This window comes from Paramacrobiotus metropolitanus, unplaced genomic scaffold, assembly GCF_019649055.1.
Source record: "Paramacrobiotus metropolitanus isolate TYO unplaced genomic scaffold, Prichtersi_v1.0 Parri_scaffold0000028, whole genome shotgun sequence".
NCBI lineage: Eukaryota > Metazoa > Tardigrada > Eutardigrada > Parachela > Macrobiotidae > Paramacrobiotus > Paramacrobiotus metropolitanus.
This window is the reverse complement of record NW_026570248.1, coordinates 1,099,347-1,121,679: the sequence shown is the minus strand read 5'-3', so window position 1 is coordinate 1,121,679 and position 22,333 is coordinate 1,099,347. Positions and strand designations below refer to the sequence as shown.

Genomic DNA, 22,333 nt, shown 5'->3' with positions numbered 1-22,333 from the left:
TAAAAAATTACTTCACAAGAACCGTTGCACGATACCAATGTAGGATAACGTACAGCAATTGGCAATTCTATCCATCCATATCCGATACTCGGTAATGCCACATATAAATAGAAATATACTTACCAGAAAAGGGCACATGTGCTTTTCTTCTTAATCATCATGACCATCTGCACTGCTCGACGCAGTAATAATCAGCCTGTTGACAGGAAGCGAATAATCATCTTGGTTCATACTTAATCACCTTATTTTAAGAAACCATGCACCTGAACGCCATTTAGTACTTATTATTAGCCATTTAAATACAGAAGCAGATAAGGTACCTTAAAGTCCCTTATAATTAAGCGCTACAAAATACGTCATGTTGATTTGCAGTGCTTAAAAGGCAGCCGTTTGAAGAGAAACCTTTGACAACATCGCCAGTTTTCTTTAATGTATAAATCCAGTTACGAATTTTAACGTGATATCACGCGCAAAAGCCATTATACAGTTCGCGGTGGCATTTTTAATTCAAAATAGTGCTGGTCCGGTGCGGTCCATTCTGGCGCTAGTTGAAGACTTGAAGCCGACAACCGGAAGTGATTACTACTACAACAACAGTTATGCCAGCTCAACTGCTGCAGCCCATGATATTGCTGGCGGTTCTTTTTGTTCTTTTGTCTGAGTGTGGAGCTCGTCCACATCATTCATGCAGACGGTTGGCCGGCAACATGTTACGGACACGAGGATGCCATGTTGTTCACCCAAGAAACAACTCTTTGACTATTGATTGTGATGGGAAAAACCTAAACTCCGTGAAGAATATTCTACAGAATTTCCAGAATCTGGGTTGCAATGTACCGCTCAAGCTGCATATCAATAAACCGACCTTCCCTATCGCTGCGGATCTGTTCAACAATGTGCAAAAGTCCTTACATCGTCTGGAAATTCTCCACTTGACGCTTCACCAATCCTGGGACAATATTTTTTCTAATCTCGGAAGCTTGAAAATACTGGTGCTCCATTTTGAACAAACGTCGCGGATGGACTCGATAGTATTAGGCACGGATTCATTCAACGGACTTTCCGAGCTAGAATATCTTCGCATTTCTACCAAAACGCCCGTAATACTCCGGAAGGACGCATTAAAAAATTTGCATAAACTGAAGTGCTTAGGATTATCGGGAGTTGCTTCCTCTTGTGAAGGTAGCGATGCGGATTTTGTAAAAAGCATTTATCCTGGTAGCAACTCTCTGAAAACACATTACGAAGATCCCATATCCCATCGAGTGGAAACGTGCAAAGTTCACACAAGATGTGCCGTGCCCAAAAATGCATGAAAGACCCGCGAATTCGCTCTACAATTAGCGATTATATCTTCTAGATCTGTATCGAATAACTCTAGTGACAGTATAGAAATTCTTGATTTTTCTATTCTGTAAATTAAGCGCACATTTGTTATTCTTTATAAATATTAGAGCCATACTGATCAAGATCTCAAATTAAGTATCATGCTTTGTATTATAAATTCACCCAGAACTCCAAACCATGCACTTCTTTTGCAAATATTGCGGCGTTATTTACATATTTTTATCTATAAGAAATAGCTTTTACATTACAATTAGATCAAATTTCATATCCTTCGTTGCAACGGACGGACGTTATGGACTGTCGCAGCTGGCATCCGGCAGGAAGTATTCCACGCTATCATTCAAGCCGTATGACTGACTGGCTTTTCGCAAGTGTAAAAAAAGTAATGAAATGCGTCCCCAAAAACATCATGCCGTATACTCCATGTCGGACAAACAGATCTCAACAATGGTAACCGAAAGTGTGGTTGCGTAAACGATACCGAAATGAAATACCCGCCAGGACGAAGCACTTTTGATATCTGCGGAAAAATATTAAGCCTTCATTCATAAATTAACCAGAAAACATTATTCGGAACAATGAGCACTGAATTGATATCATCCATACGTCAAAAATTTATTTTAAGTAGTCGTTTATAGTATACGCCTAGCTGGCTTTCAATAAAAATTATAACTTCACCTGTTGCATTAACAGTTCTAACTGCTTGACACTTTCATCAGAAGGGTTCCACGGATCTTTCTCTTTAACGAACAGCACTTCCAAGGTACACTTTTCCAACACACAGTCAAAAGTGGATGTCTCAAAATTAAGATCAAACATATCCATTGTATGCCATTCCATGCCTGCACTAGAAAAGTGCCAGGTACAAATTCTTTCCACTTTCAAAATAAGTAAGGTGATCGCTTGGGCACGTACAGATTCTCGTATTTCTTTTGCATATTAGCAATCACGCTGGGTGAATAGTCCACATTAACGATTTGTGTGTAGCCAAGATGGTAAAGATCAGCGCTCATAGAACTGTTGCCGCATCCTGCAAAATATAGAGTTGGGGAGTTTAAAATTTTAAATGGTCAGTGCACATAGCCTGATAGCGCGTTGCCGGTAGTCGCATACTAAAACTGAAACAGAAACATCTAAAAATTGCTTAAATTTCCCAGACAACGAAAAAGCAAGGAAAAACGTAAGGTACATGTGATAATGATATGGCAAACACAAATAGCCTGTCACGGCAATAAATCAGTCAAATACCACCAGACAGTAACAGTAGAGGTAATGGTGATACGATGATATATGTAGAAATTTAGACTAAAAAAACGGACAAAAACAAAAGGCACATCTGCCAGTTCACTTACCGAGAACCAAAATTCGAGAATTATTCGCAACAACTTCACTAAACAATTTCGACCACTGAGATACATCACAGCACCATTCGTAGCTGTCTTCAGTCTGTAATTCCAAAAACGAACAAATCAGTTGAAAGTTAAAACTGCAAATTCGCAAACAAGTCACTGAGCACAAAATGTCAGCACTCAGCAGCAACTAAGCAACAGGTGAAAGCGAACAAAGAACTTATGCGTGAACTGCAAAACAGGACACTAAAACAATTCGAAATATCTCGCTCCAGTTGAATAACTCTGACAATGCAGGAGTTTAACTCCTTTTAAAAAACTTAAAGTCAGAAGACCTAGCAGATAAGACAGTAATTGTACGTGCCTGGTACCGATTTTCCCAGTACCCGCGATCTTGGTAATCCTCGTTTGTGTGTGTCGCCATCAGATCCTCCTCAGTTTCACCGAACAGAGATTAACAACCTTCTTTGTTTTTTAGAAAACAGAACTCTATCAAAACGTAAAAAAGGTACAAACGATTTGGAAAAAACTGGCAGTTTTACTTTACATGTCGTCATATTACGAGTAGACTGAAAGTTAAAACAGATCAGGTGAAAACAAACTAAACAACTGAAGTCAGAATTTTATCATTTGAACAGAATCATAGTTCCTACCGGTGGCGGCAGATCAGCAGACGATCCTGCCGTAACGGCTGACCGTACGCGCGAGAAGTTTACCAGCGAGAGTTGTGGGGTTACCCATTTAAAAAAAATGAAAAATTGTACGAGTATAAAGTATAAATAAGAGTTTGTATAAAACACGAGGTTTTGTAAACCAGCTGTGAGCAACTTTATTTACTTTAGCACACAGAAAAGTAATGTTACACTGATTACGCTCCTGATTTCTTTGCGTAAGCTCGAGGATATTAAAGGTTAGTAATTATAAGTTGCGCCCGTGTTGCACTGCGAAAGTGTGAAGCGTGTTGTGTAGATTTGGTCTTAGAAAGTGAACTGTGAGTCCTTGTTGACGAAGCTGCAGCTTCGGTTGCGTTAAGTTTTTTAGATGTGAAACGCATTGTTACTCGTACACGAAACGACATTTGTGGTTTTTCTTTCTAACAGTACATTTATGCAGATATGACTTCTTACAAAGTTGTGCTTGGCTAGGGTGCTCCTGTAGTTCTTCGGATCGATGTGATTGTTGCATGTTCGAGATCCTCTGAGAGACTGGACTGACGGCGATATGGAAGCACATTTGGAAAAGAGTATCCGCGAAGTGTAAGTCTGAATTTTCTAGCTGTTTCACAACCGATGGTGACAGCGTGTTGACAGTGTGCTACTTTCACCTCTACCTGTTCTTTGATAAGCGAGGCCGTGTTTGTTGTTATAGCATGAACCAGCCGTCAGTAACGGGAGCGATGTGCATAGATGGAAAAGGACTTTGTCTCATAGGTGTGTTAGTGTAGGAACGATTACACTTTCCTGTTGAAAAAACTCACCAATCAATGTATTGACTCTATTCGTGGCCTTAGCCAAAGGCACAGCTGATCCCACTGCGGCCGGTTTTTTGTACGAAATATCTCGATGCTCCAATCAGTTGACGAACAGCGCGGAAGGTGCGCCAGTTGTCGCCATTGAGTTCTCAAAAACGTAAGTGGGAAATTAACCTGATTTAAATGTGAATGGAAGTTAAATTCATCGTCCATGATCTGCTTAAAAGTTATGGACTTCCGCGTCTCGATTCAACTAATAGCATATTAGTTGCAGCTGGTATCAGTTGTTACTGTTTGACATTTTTTTACTGCATGTTTGACATTTTTTTTACTGGTCAAACATGCAGTAAAAAAATTATTTATTTCTGTTTTGATTTGCCTATAATCATATCTAAATTATGTACCGCCTCCAAACTTACGGTGGCTTATGAATAGCAGAAAAGCTGAAACATACTTTGTATACTTTGAAGTATTTTTTTTGAGTCTTAAATGAGTTTAATCCCGTAACCATTCTAACACAGTCTAACACCTACTGAACAAGGGACTATATTTGCTAAACAGTCGTCATGGCTTTTTATAGGCAAATTCTGATCAAGCACGGACAAAATATTACAACGGTGATCTACAAAGAGAAACCCAAATAACTCGGATGTTTCCTCCTGCAGACGGCTGAAATTATGGAGATGCGGGTGGAACAGATCGAATTGTGGGATCCGATTTACGTTATTTGCACTACGAATCCGGAATGATTTTTTAACTTATCCATTGTGTTTCCGTCAGACTTTTAAATCTTTTGCGCTAACTGAATCTGTGATTAGTGGTTCTGGCTCCGTATGTTTGACTGCTGCGTGCCATGCTGATGCGATCAAATCCGCTGCTTTTTCGCCAACCATTATTGTTGGTGCATGTGTGTTACCGCTGATTATCGTCGGCATGATTGACGCGTCGGCCACGCGCAGATTTTTGATTCCTTTAACCCTAAAGTTTGAAGATTTTGAATGTAGTTGAATTACAAATTAAATGTGATTGAATTACGAATTAAACAGTTTTGTACTACTACCTTAATTTCGGATCGACTACTGTGCGCGTATCGTTGACATCTCCCATCCGGCATGTTCCCACTGCATGGTAGGCCGACCGCGATGCGAATTTGATAACACAGGCATAGAACTCTTCGGTACCGGGAGGAATGGCAGCACAACGAGGAAACACGGGAAAATTGGGAGTTGTTCCAATTTTGGCAAATTCGGGGAATTTATGAAGAAGTCGGCAATGTATTTAAAACCTGTATAAGTAAATTATGATTTCAGCAATATATACAGCAATCAGCAGTAATCCATGAAGGAGTATCCCTGCATGCCTAATTTGCCTTATAGGTAAGTATATTGTATGCGACATCCATATCTTCCTTAGAGGTAATAGATTATACGAACTGTGCTCGTACTGTCTGTATTTCTTTGTCAGCTCGGTTATGAATAAAAATAAGTAATTTAACGGTTTATAAGAGACAGTAGACACGCACCTTTTGCATAAACCATAACATCAATTTCATCAGACAAGAATCTCGGATCGATCACTGGTGACGCCAAAGGATCTGCACTAGACAGTCGTATGCTTCCTCTGGATTTTGGATGAAGAAACAGTGGCGAAATTATGAAACCAGGCTTTTGCATGTTTTCAGGGGTGTTATAGTATTGTGGAATGGTCTGCAATGAAGTTTAAATAGCAGCACAGTTAATAGTTATTAAGATGCCATCAGTAAAGATTTAAGTCTTCACCTCAGGAGCCATGTTTTGTCGCAAAACCAACTCATGAGGCGGAAATACAGCGGTGTTTACGATTGCGGCCTGTATGTGTGGAAATGAATCGGGTGTGCCTGGAAACTTTTTCGCCAGCTCAGGAATGCGAAAAAATCCAAAGCTTACTACATTTGACATGGAAAATAATCCTGCAAGAATCATTACAAAATGTATGATTTCGAAAGGTCAGTCCGTATGGTCAGCCCATATATATGGTTTAGTCGCGGATTGGTACTTACCGGTACCATTGGCAGCATACTGCTTCATTTCGTCAACACTGGCGTAATCCTCCAAAGTCATGCCCATTCGCGAATCGTTACACGTGAAAACCATTTGAATTTGCAGATGATCTTGTAGATTGCGCCCCACGCCAGGTAAATCAGATAGAACTTCGATCTAGAAGACAGACACCACAAGGTCAACGTTGCCATGCTGCGCTGCGCTGTCTGTATCCGAAATTCTCACGCCAAGAGCTTCCAGTTCTTCTTTTGGTCCCAGACCGCTGAGTAGCAGCAGCTTAGGTGAATTCAATGCACCGGCAGATACGATGACTTCCTTACGCGCATTCACGGTTTTCACAACGGATGATGCACGACCATCGGCTACCATAAATTCCACACCAGTCGCTGTTTTTGTTACTGCGTCAATAATGACTTTCCTCACTTGGGCATTGGAGACAATACGGAGATTTTTGCGATGGCGAAGTTTTATCGGTCGGATGTAGGCCTGAGCAGCCGAATAGCGATAGCCATCATAGGCATTGACTGTGGGAAATACAGATAGACATTTTTTATCCTTTGTATCTGTATAGTGGTATTACACTGGTATATTTAAGTTTTCATCATATGCATCTGTAGAAGTATGCTAAATTATGTCTTTTGTTATCGCAGATGGTATTTTTGATTGATTTCGGGCATTTAAAAAAACAAAAAGTAATACTTGACCTAACAAACCATACAGGATTATATCATGTTGTTAAAGTGTTATACAGAAAGGTTATTAGGTGTACAATACAATACTGCCCGCACGTTTTAGAAATTTCAGACTTTATTACGTTTCAGAAACAGCCCGTACTTTGAGTAGGAGCAAAACCAAGCTGGTTTTCTCCATTGCTGTCCGGGTTGTATAAATTTTGATCCTTAGCTGCTTTGAACAATACATCCGCTAAAAAGACGCCCTCCTTAGGATTGTCCACAACTCGCAAAGGTCCATGTCGACCGTGAAGCCCTTTTAATATAATTAACTGATTTAACGCCAGCAAGATATAAATATATCGTACTGCACAAGTATAAGATACGCAAGCATGTAGATATAGATATGCACATGCCAGTGTATACCGTATGTTGTAATTCCTTTGCGTAATTCCTTTGCAGTTTGCACACTACTAATTGCCTACCGGTTTGTATATAATCGGGATTAGCGTTGCGCTCTGATTTGAGAAAATATGGCTTGACATCTTCCCATCCCCAGCCTTCGGCACCCTCTCGTTCCCAGATGTTGTAGTCCTCGTGATTCCCTCGAATGTATAGCAGATGGTTGATCGAACTGGTGCCGCCCACCACTTTGCCAGCTGACATAAGATTTTTCTATAGAACAACTTTTTATTATTTTTATCTGTGGTTCAAAGTTCAAACTAACATGACGTCGTAATAGAATCCTGCAGGACTATAGTAGCTACTCCTCACAACGAGCAGCGTTCGACATAATTATGCCGCTTTCATTACTGATTCCACCAATAATACATATACATACTGTACACTGTACAGCTACAATATCTACAATATATAGATATTATAATACAGGCATATATTTTGCTACTGTAAGCTAAGTATTCATGCTTATAATTAGGGTGATCTTACTCGACCAATCAAGCCTTCGCCGCTATAATCCTGCGGGACGGTCATTAAGTTCCAGTCGAGGTTGGTCGCCTGCGGATCCGCAATATGTACAAAAGGAAATGTATGACTAAACTCTTCTCCGGGACCAGCTTCCAGTAGGAGGACTCTCCAGTTATGGTTTTCCGCCAATCGGCTAGCGATAACACATCCAGCTGTTCCTGCTCCGACTAAAACAATCGCCTTCCTTTAGTACGTCCTTCCTTCCATTTATACAAAACAAAACGAAACGCCATTTCTGCTATTTGCTATGTAGCTTATGGCTTTATGAGAAGGAAAATCTCGAATCGCTTTCAGGACGCAGCGAATGCTGCTATCAGGTTACGCTTTGCATAGAAATAAGCAACTACGACCGGGTGCAGCGCTTACGTTACAGTGTACAGACACAATAAAATTCTTGTTTTTTTTTTAAAATGAGTAATTAATTAGTGTGAAAGAGCTACATATTTAGGTTGTTTTGTCGTTTTTGTATCCAAACGGTTATTGGCATTCGCCCAGGTAGATAGACAACGTAAACGCAGCCGAATCAAACCAGCAGCACAATCAAGTATTTTGCATGTAGCGTAACAGTACTTATAGATTAAATTCTGCCCCTGTCATTTTCTAATCAAGCAAAGAGTTTGCTTCGTTTCACAAAATTTTGACGGTTCAGAGAACTTAATTTTGACGACGGAACTTAATTTTGGTGGTTCAGAGATTATATACGTACAGCTCACTTTAAGTATTTAATTACAGAACTGGGCAATTATTGTTCTGGCACAAATTTTTTGCAAGGATCTAGTCTGTAGATTTTGAATATTCGTAATTATTACTGTATTACTGTATATTATTTGTAAGTAAACCAAGACGATAGAAATTCATTTAAAATATTGCCTGGTATTGATGATGCTCGATTAAACATAAGTACAGTATCTATGAAATAGCTATAGAGTATTTTCGCGATACCCTAAAACTCCCATCGCATCCAGTGCAGCAAACGGTTGCTCGTTCGGCAGGCATCCAAAATCAGATACGTATAACGAAATGCCAATCAAGGTCATGGTGAATACAAAACCTTTGGTCAGCGTCTTAAGCGAGAGTAATTTGAGACAAACGGCATCAGCGAAACACTTACACTTGGTTGCTTGTTCTTAACTATTGACGAAGAGTTATTTACCGACGATGAAGTCGAATTCCTCAGTGCTTCCTTGGTGATCATCTGTGGCATTAGATAAAAAAGCCGTTGCAGCAGATTCCACGGGCACACGCAAATTCAGTCTCCAAAACGCAATGCGATCCGCTAACAGCCAAAAAACCGATAAAAACTGCGAAAATAACATTTTGTATAGTTGATATGCGATGCTGCCGGCAGTAATACGAAGACTAAGAAAACCAGCTAATACGGTTTGGTCTGGTTTGATGTGCACAACGATTTGATTTGCATGCAGTTCCGTATCACCGAGAAAACCAAGGCGCCATTTTTATGATATAGTCATACACTAACGAACGTGATTCCGAGGATTATGAAACAAAAAATTTGCAAAAAGTAATTAGTATTAGTAACTGCATCCTGTACTGCGCATGCGAATTATATGGTCATGATCCGCAGCCAACCGGCAAGTGAAATTAGCGCACGTTTGGTGAACGAAAAGCGCACCTTATAAACGCCAGCGAAATCGCAAGTGTTTGCTACGCAGCAGGTGGGAAGTCGTCACTGGCTGAGTCAGTATAGTCGGTACACATTGGGTGATGCAAGGAAATCTGAATTACTGCACAGTTCTATGCATAAGATTTTCAGTTCCTAACTGCGATTAAATATGATTTTAATTACTGCACTCGTAGCTAAAACGGTCAGCTTGAATTTTTTTATTATGTACTTGATGATCTGCGTCTGAAGACACTTTTATTCCTACAACATCGATGAGTGATAACAAAAATTAATTATATCATACAGAGATTCGGCATTTGCTCACAAACAGTGAATTCATCGTTTTCAAATTTTTATTTCTGTTTCGAAGTTGTAATTTACGCACAGCGGTTTGATGTTGGATCAAACTAACAGCGCCCAAAGACTCATAAAATTATTTGAATATAGATATTATTAAACGAAAATTTAATAAAGCTTGCATGTGGACTTGACCGCAGTTACGTATAGGTACAATCAGCTGAATTACCACTTTCCTAGGCAGCGTTTTGCTAAGTAATATAATTTGTTCACTACATTACTGAATACTGTAATATTAGGAACTCACGATTTTATTCACATCGGCAAGAACTGTTTACCGAAACTCGATCGGAAGTATGGCACTAGGGTCACACTTCTGTTGATCTAACATTAACGCATTAACGTCTTCTGGTAATGAAATGATAAAATTCATCTAAAAATTCAGATCTTACGCCGAAAAGAAAACAAGAAAACACAACAAAAAAGTTTCTGGATCACTCTAACAAAAACGGACATACGGAAATTAAGGTAAAAAACAGGTAAGGATGAGATCCAATGACATAGAAATGTCCAGAGAGATCACAAATCAACCCAAGCCAAGCCACCTTCTTTTCGACGGAGATTATTTGTGCGCCGCAATCCGGCAGACTTCGAACGAGCGGCACCCAACTTCCAGGGACGGTTGTCCTGACTAGACGGAGGAGCAATGTCCCACGCCAAAGGTGCTCTAGTCGTTTCGTTTTTTTTCCCGGTATTACTCGCACGACCTTCACCTGCATTACGGTAAACCACAACGGTTACTTCCCTCATAGGAAGAGTGCAACAAAACAACGTACCATATCTAATCGTTTCACGCTTGGGCGGCGAGATTGTGAAGGCACTAACCGGCAGTACGTGTCCTGCTCGTTTTACTTGCTGCAAATTGCTGCCACTTCCGCTCTCTTCTAAGAAAACAAAACATACCGCTGTATCTGTTGCTGCGGATGTGACGCAATTACTATGCGGTAATGTTTGCAGTTGTAAGACAATTCGTTTACATGACCGATTTTAAGAAAGAAAAACGAAAGTCGCACCTCTTTCATCACAAGGTCAAGGTTAAAACAATCAAAAGATTCTTTCGATCGACAGATGCATAAACGCTCATTCGTGACATACAACCGCAACTGTTTTGCGTTAAACTAACAATAAGCCTTACATCTCCATGCGTGAATTTGGAGTTATACAGCTTACGCAGTCGCATTTCGTCCTTTGCCGCTTCCGGTCTTCTGGATTTCGTCGACTGTGGCCTCGGCCGCCGCTCCGTGGTTGTAATTGCGGGAACATTCGTTGAGCGGGCTTCCTCTGCGACATTCGACCCAGCACCGGCAAGTCTGTACGTATTGCTGTGTTTATTCACGGAATTGACACTTTTATCACTCAGGGAACTCCTTGGCCGATTCTAAAAATTTGCAGGGATTCGTGAATGTTGATGCATATTACAGAAAACACAACATGTTCTCACATTCAGTCCGGTCACACTGGAGGTTGAACGACGCATGCCCTCCCCATCGAGAGAACGGTTTAAACCCGATCTGAGCGAAAAACTTCTCGGCAAAGTTGCGCTGAATAAAATATTATCCTTCGCATCCACATATTTCGCTTTTCGCAAAATATCTAAACGACTGCTGTCCAAGAGAGGCCCAGCTTTTGGCACCTCTTCATCAGCATCATTTTGGTCATCATTAAGCGCTATAAAAACCGGTGAATCACAACAACTTCACAAAACCGCAAAACCAGCAGTTTCTTACTGGGTGCGACAGTCAACATAACCGGGTTAAGATCCTTGTCTGAGAGGGTTTGGGTGGATTGAGAAATACTTTTGGCGGTTAACAAAGGACTGTTTGTTTGCACAGCCACTGAAGCCGAATCTGCGAAAACACGCCACTCATCTACTCACGTCAAAAAGCCAACATCTTGACAATATGAATACGGAAGTGTCCATACTAGGTCGACGATCGTTGCTGTCAGCAACCACAACCGTAGAGGGATGGACTGCATTCCGAGGATCATCGCCACCATGTTTTCTGAAAGCACATTTTCTATGCAAGTGTGAAGCGAATTGCACTAAAGTTTTACAGAAAAATAACAGAAGTATTAGTATAACAAAAGGATACCCCAAACAGAGCTTGAATGAAGTTAATTGCAGTTACAACAGTCAACAGATTACATTTCCGAAATATACGTAAACACATTCCCATGTTGCAAAAATAATTTAATAATTCGATGGTCGAAGCGTTAGCAGTTTCCACCCATGGTGGAAACGAAACCACAGGACCCTCTTACAGCCTTTTTATCTGGCAACAATAAAAACTGCCGCTGTGGACTCTCACGTTCTTGAGTGAGAAAATCCAAAATCAGCACTCACTTTAAAAGCGGTTTACAAAGCATATGTAGCGGTAAACTGTTATCAAGGCAATTTTTCAACAGAACTGCTAGGCGGTGTATGGTTTTGTATGGTTTTGATTTTTGACTCACTGTCAGTAAACGAACCTGTAAGCTAACGAAGGTATAACTCCATCATCTGGTAAAACGCGCAGAATTTCAGCCGGTTCCCAGAACGCATTGGCTCGAGACGGTATCTGCAGAAGATGCTCCCGTGAGAAGTGATCACCACGCAGCTTCGCTTTGTTTTCTAAAGCTCTTCGACGAGTATCCTGCAACTCGTGCAACCATTCATTTTCGGTTTTCACCTACAACACCGGCATTTCCAAATATTGTCGCACTACATATTCAAGAAAAGTCAGGAAGTCAACTCACCGAACGCCGCGGCACCCAAGTGCCGTTCACAAATCGATATGTCTCAAATGGCCGAAAAGACCTTTCGTATTCCGATAGCAACCTGCAATGAGCACCGGAAAATTAAAGCACCACCAAAATTCGACAAAAATCAGTCGCAATCCATTCCATTACTAAAAAAAAGCTTTATTCATAACGGCTTAATTTAACGCAGCTATTTCTAAAATCCCGTTCCGGTTTACAAAGCAGCTTACTGCCAAAAATAACGAGTGATAAGACACGGCAATATGAAACGAATATTACGAGAAGCTTGTCCTTATGCTTACTCTTGATGAAACGGCGTTGCACGTAGGGGCAAGCACCTTAATGGTTCCGCACTGGGCTTTCCACTAGGGGCTATAACCGGAACTGTGAAATATGAAGTTATTATTAAAGCTTTATTACTACCAGGTGTGCAGTCGGCAGACTCGGCACGCGTTACGTTTTCTAGTTCTTCCAAAGAAGACCTAACTAATGTCAATCGTGCACTAATTATATTTCATGCTGTCGTCGAACACACGACATCCACTAGTACCGACATAATTAAAGATGGTCGTACAATTAATGTTTAAAACGGCGTAGTAGATACGTACTTGTTACGCCATTTGCAGGCATTCTTAGGCTGGGCATATTCGATTGCTACGCTCCGGTCATACTTATCTAAAAAAACGGGGGTTCGGCTCTCGCGCTCGTATCGCGGGATCCAGTCATCCAGATTTAAGAACACTGTAAGCAGTACTTTGTTATTCCATATACACACTCCGAAATTCCACAGAATACGCTGATACGGTCAGATAGTATAGGTGCGCTACTGATTCACAGCGCATGAATTAGCAGAATTGCGACAACAGAACAAAGCACTAGAGTAAGCTTTAAGTTTTATATTAGACCTGCATGCCTTGAGTAGATCCAGTTGTCCACTGTCATCCCATTCAGTTTCACACGTTCAGAATTCAAACCTTTTAAGACATCCGTACGAAAACCGTCGGACAGGAAAATCCTGATTCTCTGAGCCGTGCTATTTCAGGCTATACGCTGAGTGAAAGCATTCGCAACTGTCGCTTGTGCGTCGGTACCAATGCCGTTAATAGGTACGTGGAAATCATATAAACCGATAAAAATTTCTTTTCCCGTATTCTGATTATACTATAACTATCAGTATTCAGTAGCATCTCCACCTGAGACAAAAAAAGTACTTACTTATTATGAAAAATTATTAAAAACCACAAATTTTATAATCAAATTACAGGTAGAAGGTGCTTTCGCTACTCACTACTCGCTAGCAAGCGGAACCGGAAGCACAAATTCCCCAACCGCAACAACCGACTAGGAAGGCGGTTACTGTACCAGTTAGCAGCTCGGCTTTTCGAAAAACTCAAGTACGTACTCCCAAAACAAATTATTAATAAGACTCAAGGATTAAGACTGATTAATAAAGTAATAACCATTCAACTTAAGGCTTCGTTTTATGATTTACGAGTAACTGGTTATTTGATTTTAGAAAATCTACCCGTATTTTGAAATTCCGGAAGACTCGTACAACTACGTTGTAAACTATGACCGACTCTAATGCCGTGGAGCACTCGCTGGTGGAGGAATACGAGAATAAGTTTGCAGACCGCTACACAGACCGTGATCAACGTTTTCAAGAATATTTAGAAGCTCCGCGTCCTAAAATTCCTGTCATTCATCCTTGGAATCCGCGCCCCAGGTTTCGAGAAGATGGACCCGAGCCCGTGCAAACCAAACGGAAACGGGAGGAAGACGATAACACCTGAAAGTCATACGGGTACCTTATTAAATTCTGTTACTGGATACTGGATAGTTTAAACTGGATTCTGTGAAGTGTGAACCATTACCTGCTCGTCCTGAAATTCCTGTCATTTATCCTTGGAATCCGCGTCCCTGGTTTCAAGAAGATGGACCCGAGCCCGTACAAACCAAACCGAAACGGGAGGAAGATGATAACACCTGAGAGATCATGCTTTTCAGATTTTCGCTTATTTTCGGTTTACTGGATTCTGTGAACCGTAACATGATTTGTATCAGAATAACGTAATATTATTTTTCTCAGCAAAGTTTTTAGTTTACGCAAATTTTGAATGGGAACAATAATAAATTTCTTTGTTTTTTGTAATTATTTGGTCCTGTTTTGTGGATTTTTTACGTATTTAATTAAAGGCATGCTTACGCTTGATCTTCCTCTTCCTAACTTCCCAAACGAATACTTAATAAATGACCGTGGCGTCACGTACTGTACTATCCCTTTCCTCAAAATGAGCGGAAACTGTAGCGCACCGTCGCATACGTGACCTACTCGGGGTAGCGATGAGAAGGTTTTATGCGTTCACAGCACGATGCTCTCTCTCCCTTCACTTCATCAGTTGGTCGGTTCAACTTGGTTGCTCGTATCCCTGTAGTGCACAGTGCACACATTTGGATCTTAACTCTTAAGGCTTGTTTTTTACACTTTAAGCATTGTGGAGTTTACGTATAATTAATCTGCAGGCTTTTATCTTTTGTGTCACATTTTTTCATTTGTTCGTGGGGTTGACAAGCACAACGATTTACGAAAGAGGATTGTGTAAACGGGATTAGGTGAGTACTCCGTTGGTCGTTGGTCATAAGTTGTATGTCAATGTGGGTACTGGATCTTATTAGGATGTGCTGGGAGTCGATATGAGTAAGCTTTCGTAGGTCGGTGTCATTGTTAGGCCGCGCTTTGGTAAGATTCTTGTGATAAAAAGAAAAATTCTAAATTTAAAACAGCATTATATGCCCAGGCAGCCGTTAAAATTGCGAGTATCGACTGAGTTTCTGTTTGTACCCTGACAAGTGATTGATTTGGAGTTTGTACCGTTCTGAGTCCGCATTTGCAGCGCTCTGAATATTCTGCTGTTACTGATCAGTTCGTTATGCCGTTCAGTACAGGGAATTGTCAGAATGGGATGTTTCTATCAGTTTGGTGTTGCTGTGGTGAAAATTTAAAGTGTTTTGACATTTGATTCATTTTTATTGTGACTTTACGACGCATCATGCCTTATGAGACTATTTTGGCTCCTTTTTTGTCCTGTGTTCGCGATCTCAGTGTAGAAAGATGTCTATTATTAGTAAGTTATTTGCGCGTTGTTATTTCGGAGCCTCTAAAGCAACCAGCAATGAGGAACCCGTGTGGGGGAAAGGCTCTGTCAACACTCAGTCAACAGCTGATGATGAAAGCCTAAAAGCCCGAAATATTGCTAGTTTTGACCGTAACTTCGAGTTACCTTGCTGGGTTTATTATAATACGTCTGTCGAGCATTCAGGATGGAGTTTTTGGTTTAGCAAGCAGACGTTCGCTTAATCTTTTAATTTTTGTGTCGTTTTTTTGGAGCTGGGCTGTTGTCAGTTTCCGCTTTTATATCTCCCTTTCGCACATATCTGTTTTCTTTTTTCAGGTGCAATGTGAATCTGAATAAAAACCTGAGAGATCGATGGCACGAAACCGTCGAAAAGGTGGGATCTGTAGTGATTACCAACGATTTACCGTGGGTTAATTTTTAATACTTAAAATTGCTCCTTTGAGTGCTGTTTTTGGAATAGGTTTTCGTTGGTCAAGGCAAAATCGCGACCGTCCACGCCGTCTGAAGAAGCATAAAACAGGTTCGGACTACACCTATGACGCAAATGATGCTGGGTAAGCCTAAAATTTTTTTTAAATGTACCCAACGATTCGATTGATTTCTGATATTTTATTTTTAGAAAGTTAGTTATTACAGTCAGTTGTTATTTCTTTTATGCTGGATTATCTTTTTTGATATAAGTCTTCATCCAAGTGTTCTTAATTTTTTAATTCAGGGAGCCTATGTTATCTTGGGCCCAGGCCCAGCAAACGGTCAAGCTTGTGCGAGGCCAGTCCTTTGATCGCTTTACGATAGCGACGGAGTTGGCGTTAAAACCAACCCATTTACCACATGGCACACCGAAGGAAAAGGTGCCGAGGGTTTCGAAGAAGACCAGTGCGGCTATGCCTGCGTCCAAAGACTCTTTTGAACCCGTGGAGCCTTTCCAGAAGCAGGTTGATCATGTGTTGGCTCCCCCCGATGCTCAGCAAGAATCCTACGTTTGCGATGAAGAGGTACTGGAAAAAAGATGAAAAAGTTTAAATTAATTGATTCCTATTTTTTTGCTATAATAATTTGTATGTTTATAGGACCACGAAATGCTGAAATTAGTCAACAAAAAGCAGCGGTTCAACAAATTTGGACAGATCTCTAGGGAAACATTTGAGGAAGTAATTACGCAGTTGGAGCAGGAATCGATAAAGAATGTGAGTCCGGAAGCTGTACTGCCAATGTTCTGTTTGCAATTCATCCCATTTTTTTAGCGAGGCGTTAATACAAGTTTTAATCTGCCCGTGGACGAGGATGCCGTTTGCTCAGTTTGCCAAAAAGGGGACTGCGATAATACCAATATGATATTATTTTGCGACGTGTGCAATTTAGCTGTTCACCAGGTACAATACATTCATGTGATATGGCGGGCATTGTTTGTAGTGTACTTATGCACTTTTTATATATTGTGAGAAATGAAAAGAACTGCGACATTTTCCGCGTTTTTTGCAGGAATGTTACGGTGTACCATACATTCCAGAGGGACAATGGCATTGTCGACGATGTACTCTTGGTTCGGGATCGGCACAGTGCCTGTTATGCCCGAATTCGGATGGCGCTCTGAAGCAGACGGAAGACGGCCATTGGGCACATGTTATTTGCGCCATGTATATGCCGCGAGTAGCTTTCAAGAGTCTCCAGCTGCTGGAGCCCATCATGAATATCGATAAAATTGAGAAATCTCGCTGGAAATTAAAGTGCGTTGTGTGCAAGGCTCAGCCCGGATATAAAAAGGAGGACCATGGTGAGAGTTTGTAGTGTCACTTATTAATACTTCCATAGACATTTTTATTTATTCCAGTGGGAGCCTGCATTCAGTGCGAAGAACCATCGTGCAAAACGGCCTTCCATGTTACATGTGCTCAGAAGGCAGGTTATTCCATGGAGTTGAAACCTGTGAAAGAGGACGGAGAGGATACGGATGAGCGTGATCCGTCTGCGCAACCCGGTGTTAAGGCATTAGCCTACTGTGAGAAGCATTCAAGGCAGCAGCCCGAGAAGAAGGAGCAGAAAACTTCCGGTAAATCGGCTAGAAATATGGAAGGATCGAAAGCACAACAGCAAAGTCGTATGGACAGTTTGAAAATCGATCCTGAAAAGTATGTTTACCGTTTTTTGCAGTTACTATTCAGTCAAAAGTCAACACTGTTGGTTGTATTGAGATAATTCTTGATTGTTAATAGGTTGCTCCATATTGCTAACAGTGTGAAGCTTCAGGATAAACCGGTGCTTTTTAATTTAATTATCTGCTACTGGAAAAGCAAAAGGAGGCATAGAAATGGATTGCCTTTATTGAAGCGACCCAAGGGGCGCTGTGCAGGCGTTCAACGGCCGGTAAAGCATCGCTAGCGATCTCGCTTTAATACTCTCTTTTTAACAGTTTGATATTTCCTCTCTGTTTAACAGTTAAACAACGTTTTCATTTTGCAGATAAATCATGAAGAGTTAGAAGAATCTCGAACGCAGGTTAAACTTGCAATGCGCACAGCGGAGAAATTGCGTACGCTGATAGAACTGAAGCTGCGACAGCAGAAGAATTTTTTCCGAAAGGTGAAGAATTGTTTTTATGTTGTGGTACGTCTTGTTATGTTGTGATATTCCGTTACACGGAACTTACTTTTGCAGGATAAGTTGAATGATGTTAGGCAGTGTTTTGCTGTAATGCCTCTGAAATCTGTCCTGCTTCATCTTCTTGGCCGGTTGAAAGCACTGGATAAGGAGGGTTTCTTTGCCAATCCGGTCACGGAAAAAATTGCCCCCCAGTACTTCTCTATCATTAAGCATCCTATGGATTTTTCAAAAGTGACCGAAAAACTGGACAACGGAAAATATGTGGATGCGGAAAGTTTCGAGAAAGATCTACATTTAATTATTGACAATTGCCTCAAGTACAACACCCCGGATACTGTCTTCCATCAGGCAGCACTACGATTTCGCGATGCGGTAAGGATACATCAGTTTGTTCTCGAAAGTGAAAAGTGTTTTTCCCTGTGAAAGTTTTTCAATGTTAGAATTTGAAATTTGAACAGGCGTTGCCTATGATGGAGACAGCGAAACATGACTATGAAAACTACCTTGATCATATCAAGGTCAACGAGCGTGACTTATTAACTTCGCCTGATCCGGGACCGGTGGCAACAGAAGCTGATCTAGGCCGCGATGTCGAAGAGGATCTGCTGAGCGAGATTTCTTCGCCACCAGAGGAAGAATCAAATCCTACTGGTAAGATCACTGAGCGCACAGCACTTCGGTTCATGAGAAACTACGACGGACTTAGTACGGAGAGGTGGTAGATCAAGTCGAGAGATGCTGATGTTTATTTTGATTTGATCGTACCGCTACCAAGTCTATGTAATATATAATCTAAAAATATTATGGCAATTATTAGTGGCTGAGTCCTCGGCAAGGATACGAACGTCCGAAAAGATGGTGCTAGAGAAGCTCTACCGAGCTCCTCTCTGGATATAGAATCTCCCATCAACAATGGATTATCGAGTTCTGCATCATCACATAGTCCAACGAATAGTCGCCTGATACCCTGCAGTCCGCGTTCTCGCAAAACGCCCCTGCCTGTAGATATTGTGGAGGATAATCACCACGAGGACGATCTGGGTAGCCCTTCCCGGAAACGGGCTCGCATAACCCCCGCCGAGTCTGAAGACGCGATAGTGAATGGTAGCCAAGTTCCTGCTCCTTTTGTATTCCCAACTGCCACGTTACCGTCTACTATGATGAATTACCGTTCAGGTAGATTTAGCCTTGTTGCTTAAAGTCTAATTGCCATATAACATATTTCGTATTTTGTGTTATTAGCAGGTCGCCTTAATGCCATGGCCTCGGAATCCGAGCTGGATCTTCCATTTCCTTCGGAAGATTCTACTGATCTCGCTTCTAGTGACTACGATCTGGATTCGGATGGTCCGGCACGCCATTTGAGGCGCAAGCGTCCGCATCGTAATATATACACTAGGGAATATTTTGAAATACGACCGCGAGATTTTGTTTGGGCTAAGGTCATGGGGCACGCGTCCTTCCCAGCTATTGTGAGTTTCGCTAGAAGTGCTGTCTCTCACGTATGTTGTCTATAATGTTTTAATGCTTTAGGTTGTCAGTCCATTAGCTAAAGCGGGCTACTGTTTGGGCGACGGTACGGAATTTGTTAAGTCCCCGCCTCGTGAAATCCTCAACGAACGGGAAAATCTGGAAAAGAAATCCGGGAAAGAGGATCTTTTCTTGGTGAATTTTTTCGATACCAAGCGGAAATGGTAAGGATTCTAAGTTCGAAAAGATGGTGGGGGATAGTTTGCGATTGAGATTCAATCTGCCTACGATTGATTGTGGTGTTGTGGTGGATGGGTGCCTGATTGCTCGTAATAGGGAATGGTAATTGCTGAAGCTTTGAACTTTGTTATTTCTGAAGGGTTTGGATTACGAGGGATAAAATGGATCTCATGCATGTCGACCGTAACAAAGATCAGCTCAAACTTAACGAATCAAAAAAGGTTGCCGAGAAAAGGAATGTGAAGAAAGCCTATGATTTAGCGCTCAAATATTTGGAATTGGCTTCACCGTCGACATCTTACGTCCGCACTGAGGCACCCATAAGAAGAGGAACGCCGATGGATACCGATGCTTCAGGAATGGATGATGTATGAACTGAACTTCTCCGTGCATTTTTTGTTTTGGTAACCGCTAACTTATTGATTTTATACCCTTCGCTTTCTTTGGATGATGCAGAAGTGTTCCTGCGGTTTTATTGCACAACTATTTGAATTTTGGTTCTCTTTTCCGTTTTCATTTGTCTCTTTCAGCGTTTTACTTGTTTTTTTTACCGGGAGTATTCCAAGGAAAAATAATCTATTTAATTGCAAACCGAGTCGCAGACGAGCGTTTGTGCAAATTATTTGCTGTATATGATGACTGTATGTTTTTTGAATTATATGTACAAAAATGTTTGGAGAAAAGCTGAATAAACAAAATCCTACTGTATTGCATAAATTTGCAAGTACGTGGACAAATTAATGTTAAAAGCACCTTACTATATAAACATATATTCCATATATATTCTATATCGACAATACAAGTATACAAATTCTATATATATTCTACCCTAGTATACAATACAAGTATACAAATTCTATTCTATATGTATAAATATAAGTACGTAGAAATGTAAGTCAAACTCCAAAATGGACATTTCCGCGGCTTTAATTCATATAAGACGGACAGACAGCGCTTACTCCAGGAAAGAACATCTTTATGAAAAATCGCAGACAGAACAGCAGAAATGTTTACTCCCGACGCTAGAAAATTCTTTACTGGGGCTTCTTCCTGAACGAACAGCCTGAAAACAAAGATAAGTGCGTTTCAAATAGTACACAGGCACTTGAATTTAATGATCAGCATTCAGCGGCAGATAAGCAGGTTGTTTTTTTACGGGGTTTACCTTCAGTTAGCCTTGCCTTCCCTCCCGTTGGTTGGCAGAGGATCATGGAGCAACCAACACAGCAGACAACTGTCTGTGCATGACTGAAGACAGTGGTGATTTTATAACAACCTACGAAGATCGACAATTTCAAATCTGGATACCACATAAGTGACGTGACATAACCCTAACAAACTTTACGATCTAATCATTCTAATGTCAGTGAATATCCAAAAGCAAAATCACCAATATTTAATAACACTCACTTAAATTTAGGATTTGGCTGCTTAAAATACTGATAGTAACTGCAAGTTAATAATTAGCAAGTACACCGTACACGACTGTAATAATAAGTAAAATTATACGTTTTCTGTTTTCAAAGTATAGTCACTATAGTCACAGTATAGTCACAGTATAGTGGGATCCTTTCAGGTTTAAACTATTCTGAAAGTCTTTACCTGGGCATTTTACATCCATAAAATATGAATTAGGGTGTTGAACCAATCGTTTTAATTTGCATTTGCGCTTTTCCTCTTCTGCGGAAGGATGTAACAGATCCTTTGCGAGCTGAAAGTGAAGACAAAATAAGAAACCGTGTTAATATCACCGAAGGTCCTCCAATCTTGCAACCTCCAATGTGCCCGCATTACTTACCGGCATGTTTTTGAGATACTGCAAGGGATTTGTGCAAAAATAATCCCAAAATTATCCAAATAAATAATCAGAAAAAGATAACTTTGTCTTTTCGCAGTATGTGTAGAACCGAAAAAAGAAAGTGCTTTCCGATTTAATGGTGATAAGCCGCTGCCGCCGCAATGCAAGGACTTGTTCGGTCTTATATAGAGTTGTACAGATTATTCCATGCGTTGCGTTCAGTTTACGCGCCGGCTCTGACATCATCGAATCAAAGGGTTGCCGACCAATAGGAACTAGCCTAACGCCCTGTTTAAAACAGCCAGCGAATAATGGTCCTACGAGAAATTTCGAACTTAACAACGGACGAAGTAGTACGTGTCTGCACACATGCCCATATGCCCTGCTTCGCGGAATAAAATTAGCGCCCTACGTTGATGGGTCGCATCTGTTACTGATAACGCCGTCGAGACGAAAATAACCAGAATTACGATTACGAAATACCAACTTCCGTTCGTTATTCG

General features: G+C 40.9%; 7 protein-coding genes across 11 annotated transcripts; 3 read left to right on the top strand and 4 right to left on the bottom strand.

Moving 5' to 3' along the window:
• Positions 1–161: 161 nt before the first annotated feature.
• On the top strand, positions 162–1,509 carry LOC129588116 (uncharacterized). The gene has a single exon (XM_055482194.1). The coding sequence runs from the start codon at positions 600–602 to the stop codon at positions 1,314–1,316; it is 717 nt and encodes a 238-aa protein (XP_055338169.1). The 5' UTR covers positions 162–599; the 3' UTR covers positions 1,317–1,509.
• Positions 1,321–3,280, bottom strand: LOC129588117 (EEF1A lysine methyltransferase 4-like). The gene is made up of 5 exons (XM_055482195.1): positions 3,061–3,280; positions 2,700–2,793; positions 2,263–2,377; positions 2,026–2,194; positions 1,321–1,867 (listed from the first exon to the last, which is right to left on the bottom strand). Exons 1-5 carry the CDS (start codon positions 3,118–3,120, stop codon positions 1,688–1,690), a joined length of 618 nt encoding a protein of 205 aa, XP_055338170.1. The 5' UTR covers positions 3,121–3,280; the 3' UTR covers positions 1,321–1,687.
• A 184-nt stretch (positions 3,281–3,464) lies between these two features.
• LOC129588061 (ragulator complex protein LAMTOR5 homolog) lies at positions 3,465–5,226 on the top strand. Of its 2 annotated transcripts, none has more exons than XM_055482089.1 (5): positions 3,465–3,606; positions 3,842–3,952; positions 4,065–4,126; positions 4,207–4,324; positions 4,748–5,225. In XM_055482089.1, the coding sequence occupies exons 2-5, from the start codon at positions 3,918–3,920 to the stop codon at positions 4,809–4,811; spliced, it is 279 nt and encodes a 92-aa protein (XP_055338064.1). In that variant the 5' UTR covers positions 3,465–3,606; positions 3,842–3,917; the 3' UTR covers positions 4,812–5,225. The 2 variants fall into 2 exon arrangements, with proteins under 2 accessions (XP_055338064.1, XP_055338065.1); XM_055482090.1 differs by having other exon boundaries at positions 3,486–3,585; positions 4,748–5,226.
• LOC129588060 (L-sorbose 1-dehydrogenase-like) lies at positions 4,622–9,480 on the bottom strand. The gene is given in 11 exon segments (XM_055482088.1): positions 4,622–5,145; positions 5,228–5,417; positions 5,420–5,452; positions 5,690–5,873; positions 5,946–6,115; positions 6,206–6,362; positions 6,432–6,730; positions 7,041–7,193; positions 7,363–7,552; positions 7,826–8,031; positions 9,018–9,480. Coding segments are annotated over 11 exon segments (1,947 nt in total). The 5' UTR covers positions 9,181–9,480; the 3' UTR covers positions 4,622–4,943.
• A 605-nt stretch (positions 9,481–10,085) lies between these two features.
• Positions 10,086–13,858, bottom strand: LOC129588211 (uncharacterized). Of its 4 annotated transcripts, none has more exons than XM_055482363.1 (11): positions 13,490–13,858; positions 13,193–13,325; positions 12,887–12,968; positions 12,582–12,663; positions 12,315–12,514; positions 11,769–11,848; positions 11,573–11,692; positions 11,287–11,513; positions 11,016–11,223; positions 10,622–10,729; positions 10,086–10,558 (listed from the first exon to the last, which is right to left on the bottom strand). In XM_055482363.1, exons 2-11 carry the CDS (start codon positions 13,227–13,229, stop codon positions 10,365–10,367), a joined length of 1,338 nt encoding a protein of 445 aa, XP_055338338.1. In that variant the 5' UTR covers positions 13,230–13,325; positions 13,490–13,858; the 3' UTR covers positions 10,086–10,364. The 4 variants fall into 4 exon arrangements, 3 of the variants coding, with proteins under 3 accessions (XP_055338338.1, XP_055338340.1, XP_055338339.1); XM_055482365.1 differs by having other exon boundaries at positions 12,887–12,956; XM_055482364.1 differs by having other exon boundaries at positions 13,498–13,858.
• A 1,144-nt stretch (positions 13,859–15,002) lies between these two features.
• LOC129588235 (bromodomain-containing protein 1-like) lies at positions 15,003–20,738 on the top strand. The gene is made up of 16 exons (XM_055482400.1): positions 15,003–15,197; positions 16,037–16,094; positions 16,182–16,275; positions 16,437–16,716; positions 16,792–16,908; positions 16,966–17,094; positions 17,204–17,495; positions 17,553–17,850; positions 17,935–18,085; positions 18,182–18,301; positions 18,377–18,694; positions 18,781–18,973; positions 19,145–19,498; positions 19,568–19,794; positions 19,856–20,016; positions 20,172–20,738. Exons 2-16 carry the CDS (start codon positions 16,073–16,075, stop codon positions 20,404–20,406), a joined length of 2,991 nt encoding a protein of 996 aa, XP_055338375.1. The 5' UTR covers positions 15,003–15,197; positions 16,037–16,072; the 3' UTR covers positions 20,407–20,738.
• Positions 20,739–20,943: 205 nt separating this feature from the next.
• On the bottom strand, positions 20,944–22,002 carry LOC129588214 (40S ribosomal protein S27). The gene is made up of 4 exons (XM_055482370.1): positions 21,831–22,002; positions 21,635–21,743; positions 21,198–21,308; positions 20,944–21,095 (listed from the first exon to the last, which is right to left on the bottom strand). Exons 1-4 carry the CDS (start codon positions 21,834–21,836, stop codon positions 21,067–21,069), a joined length of 255 nt encoding a protein of 84 aa, XP_055338345.1. The 5' UTR covers positions 21,837–22,002; the 3' UTR covers positions 20,944–21,066.
• Positions 22,003–22,333: the final 331 nt, after the last annotated feature.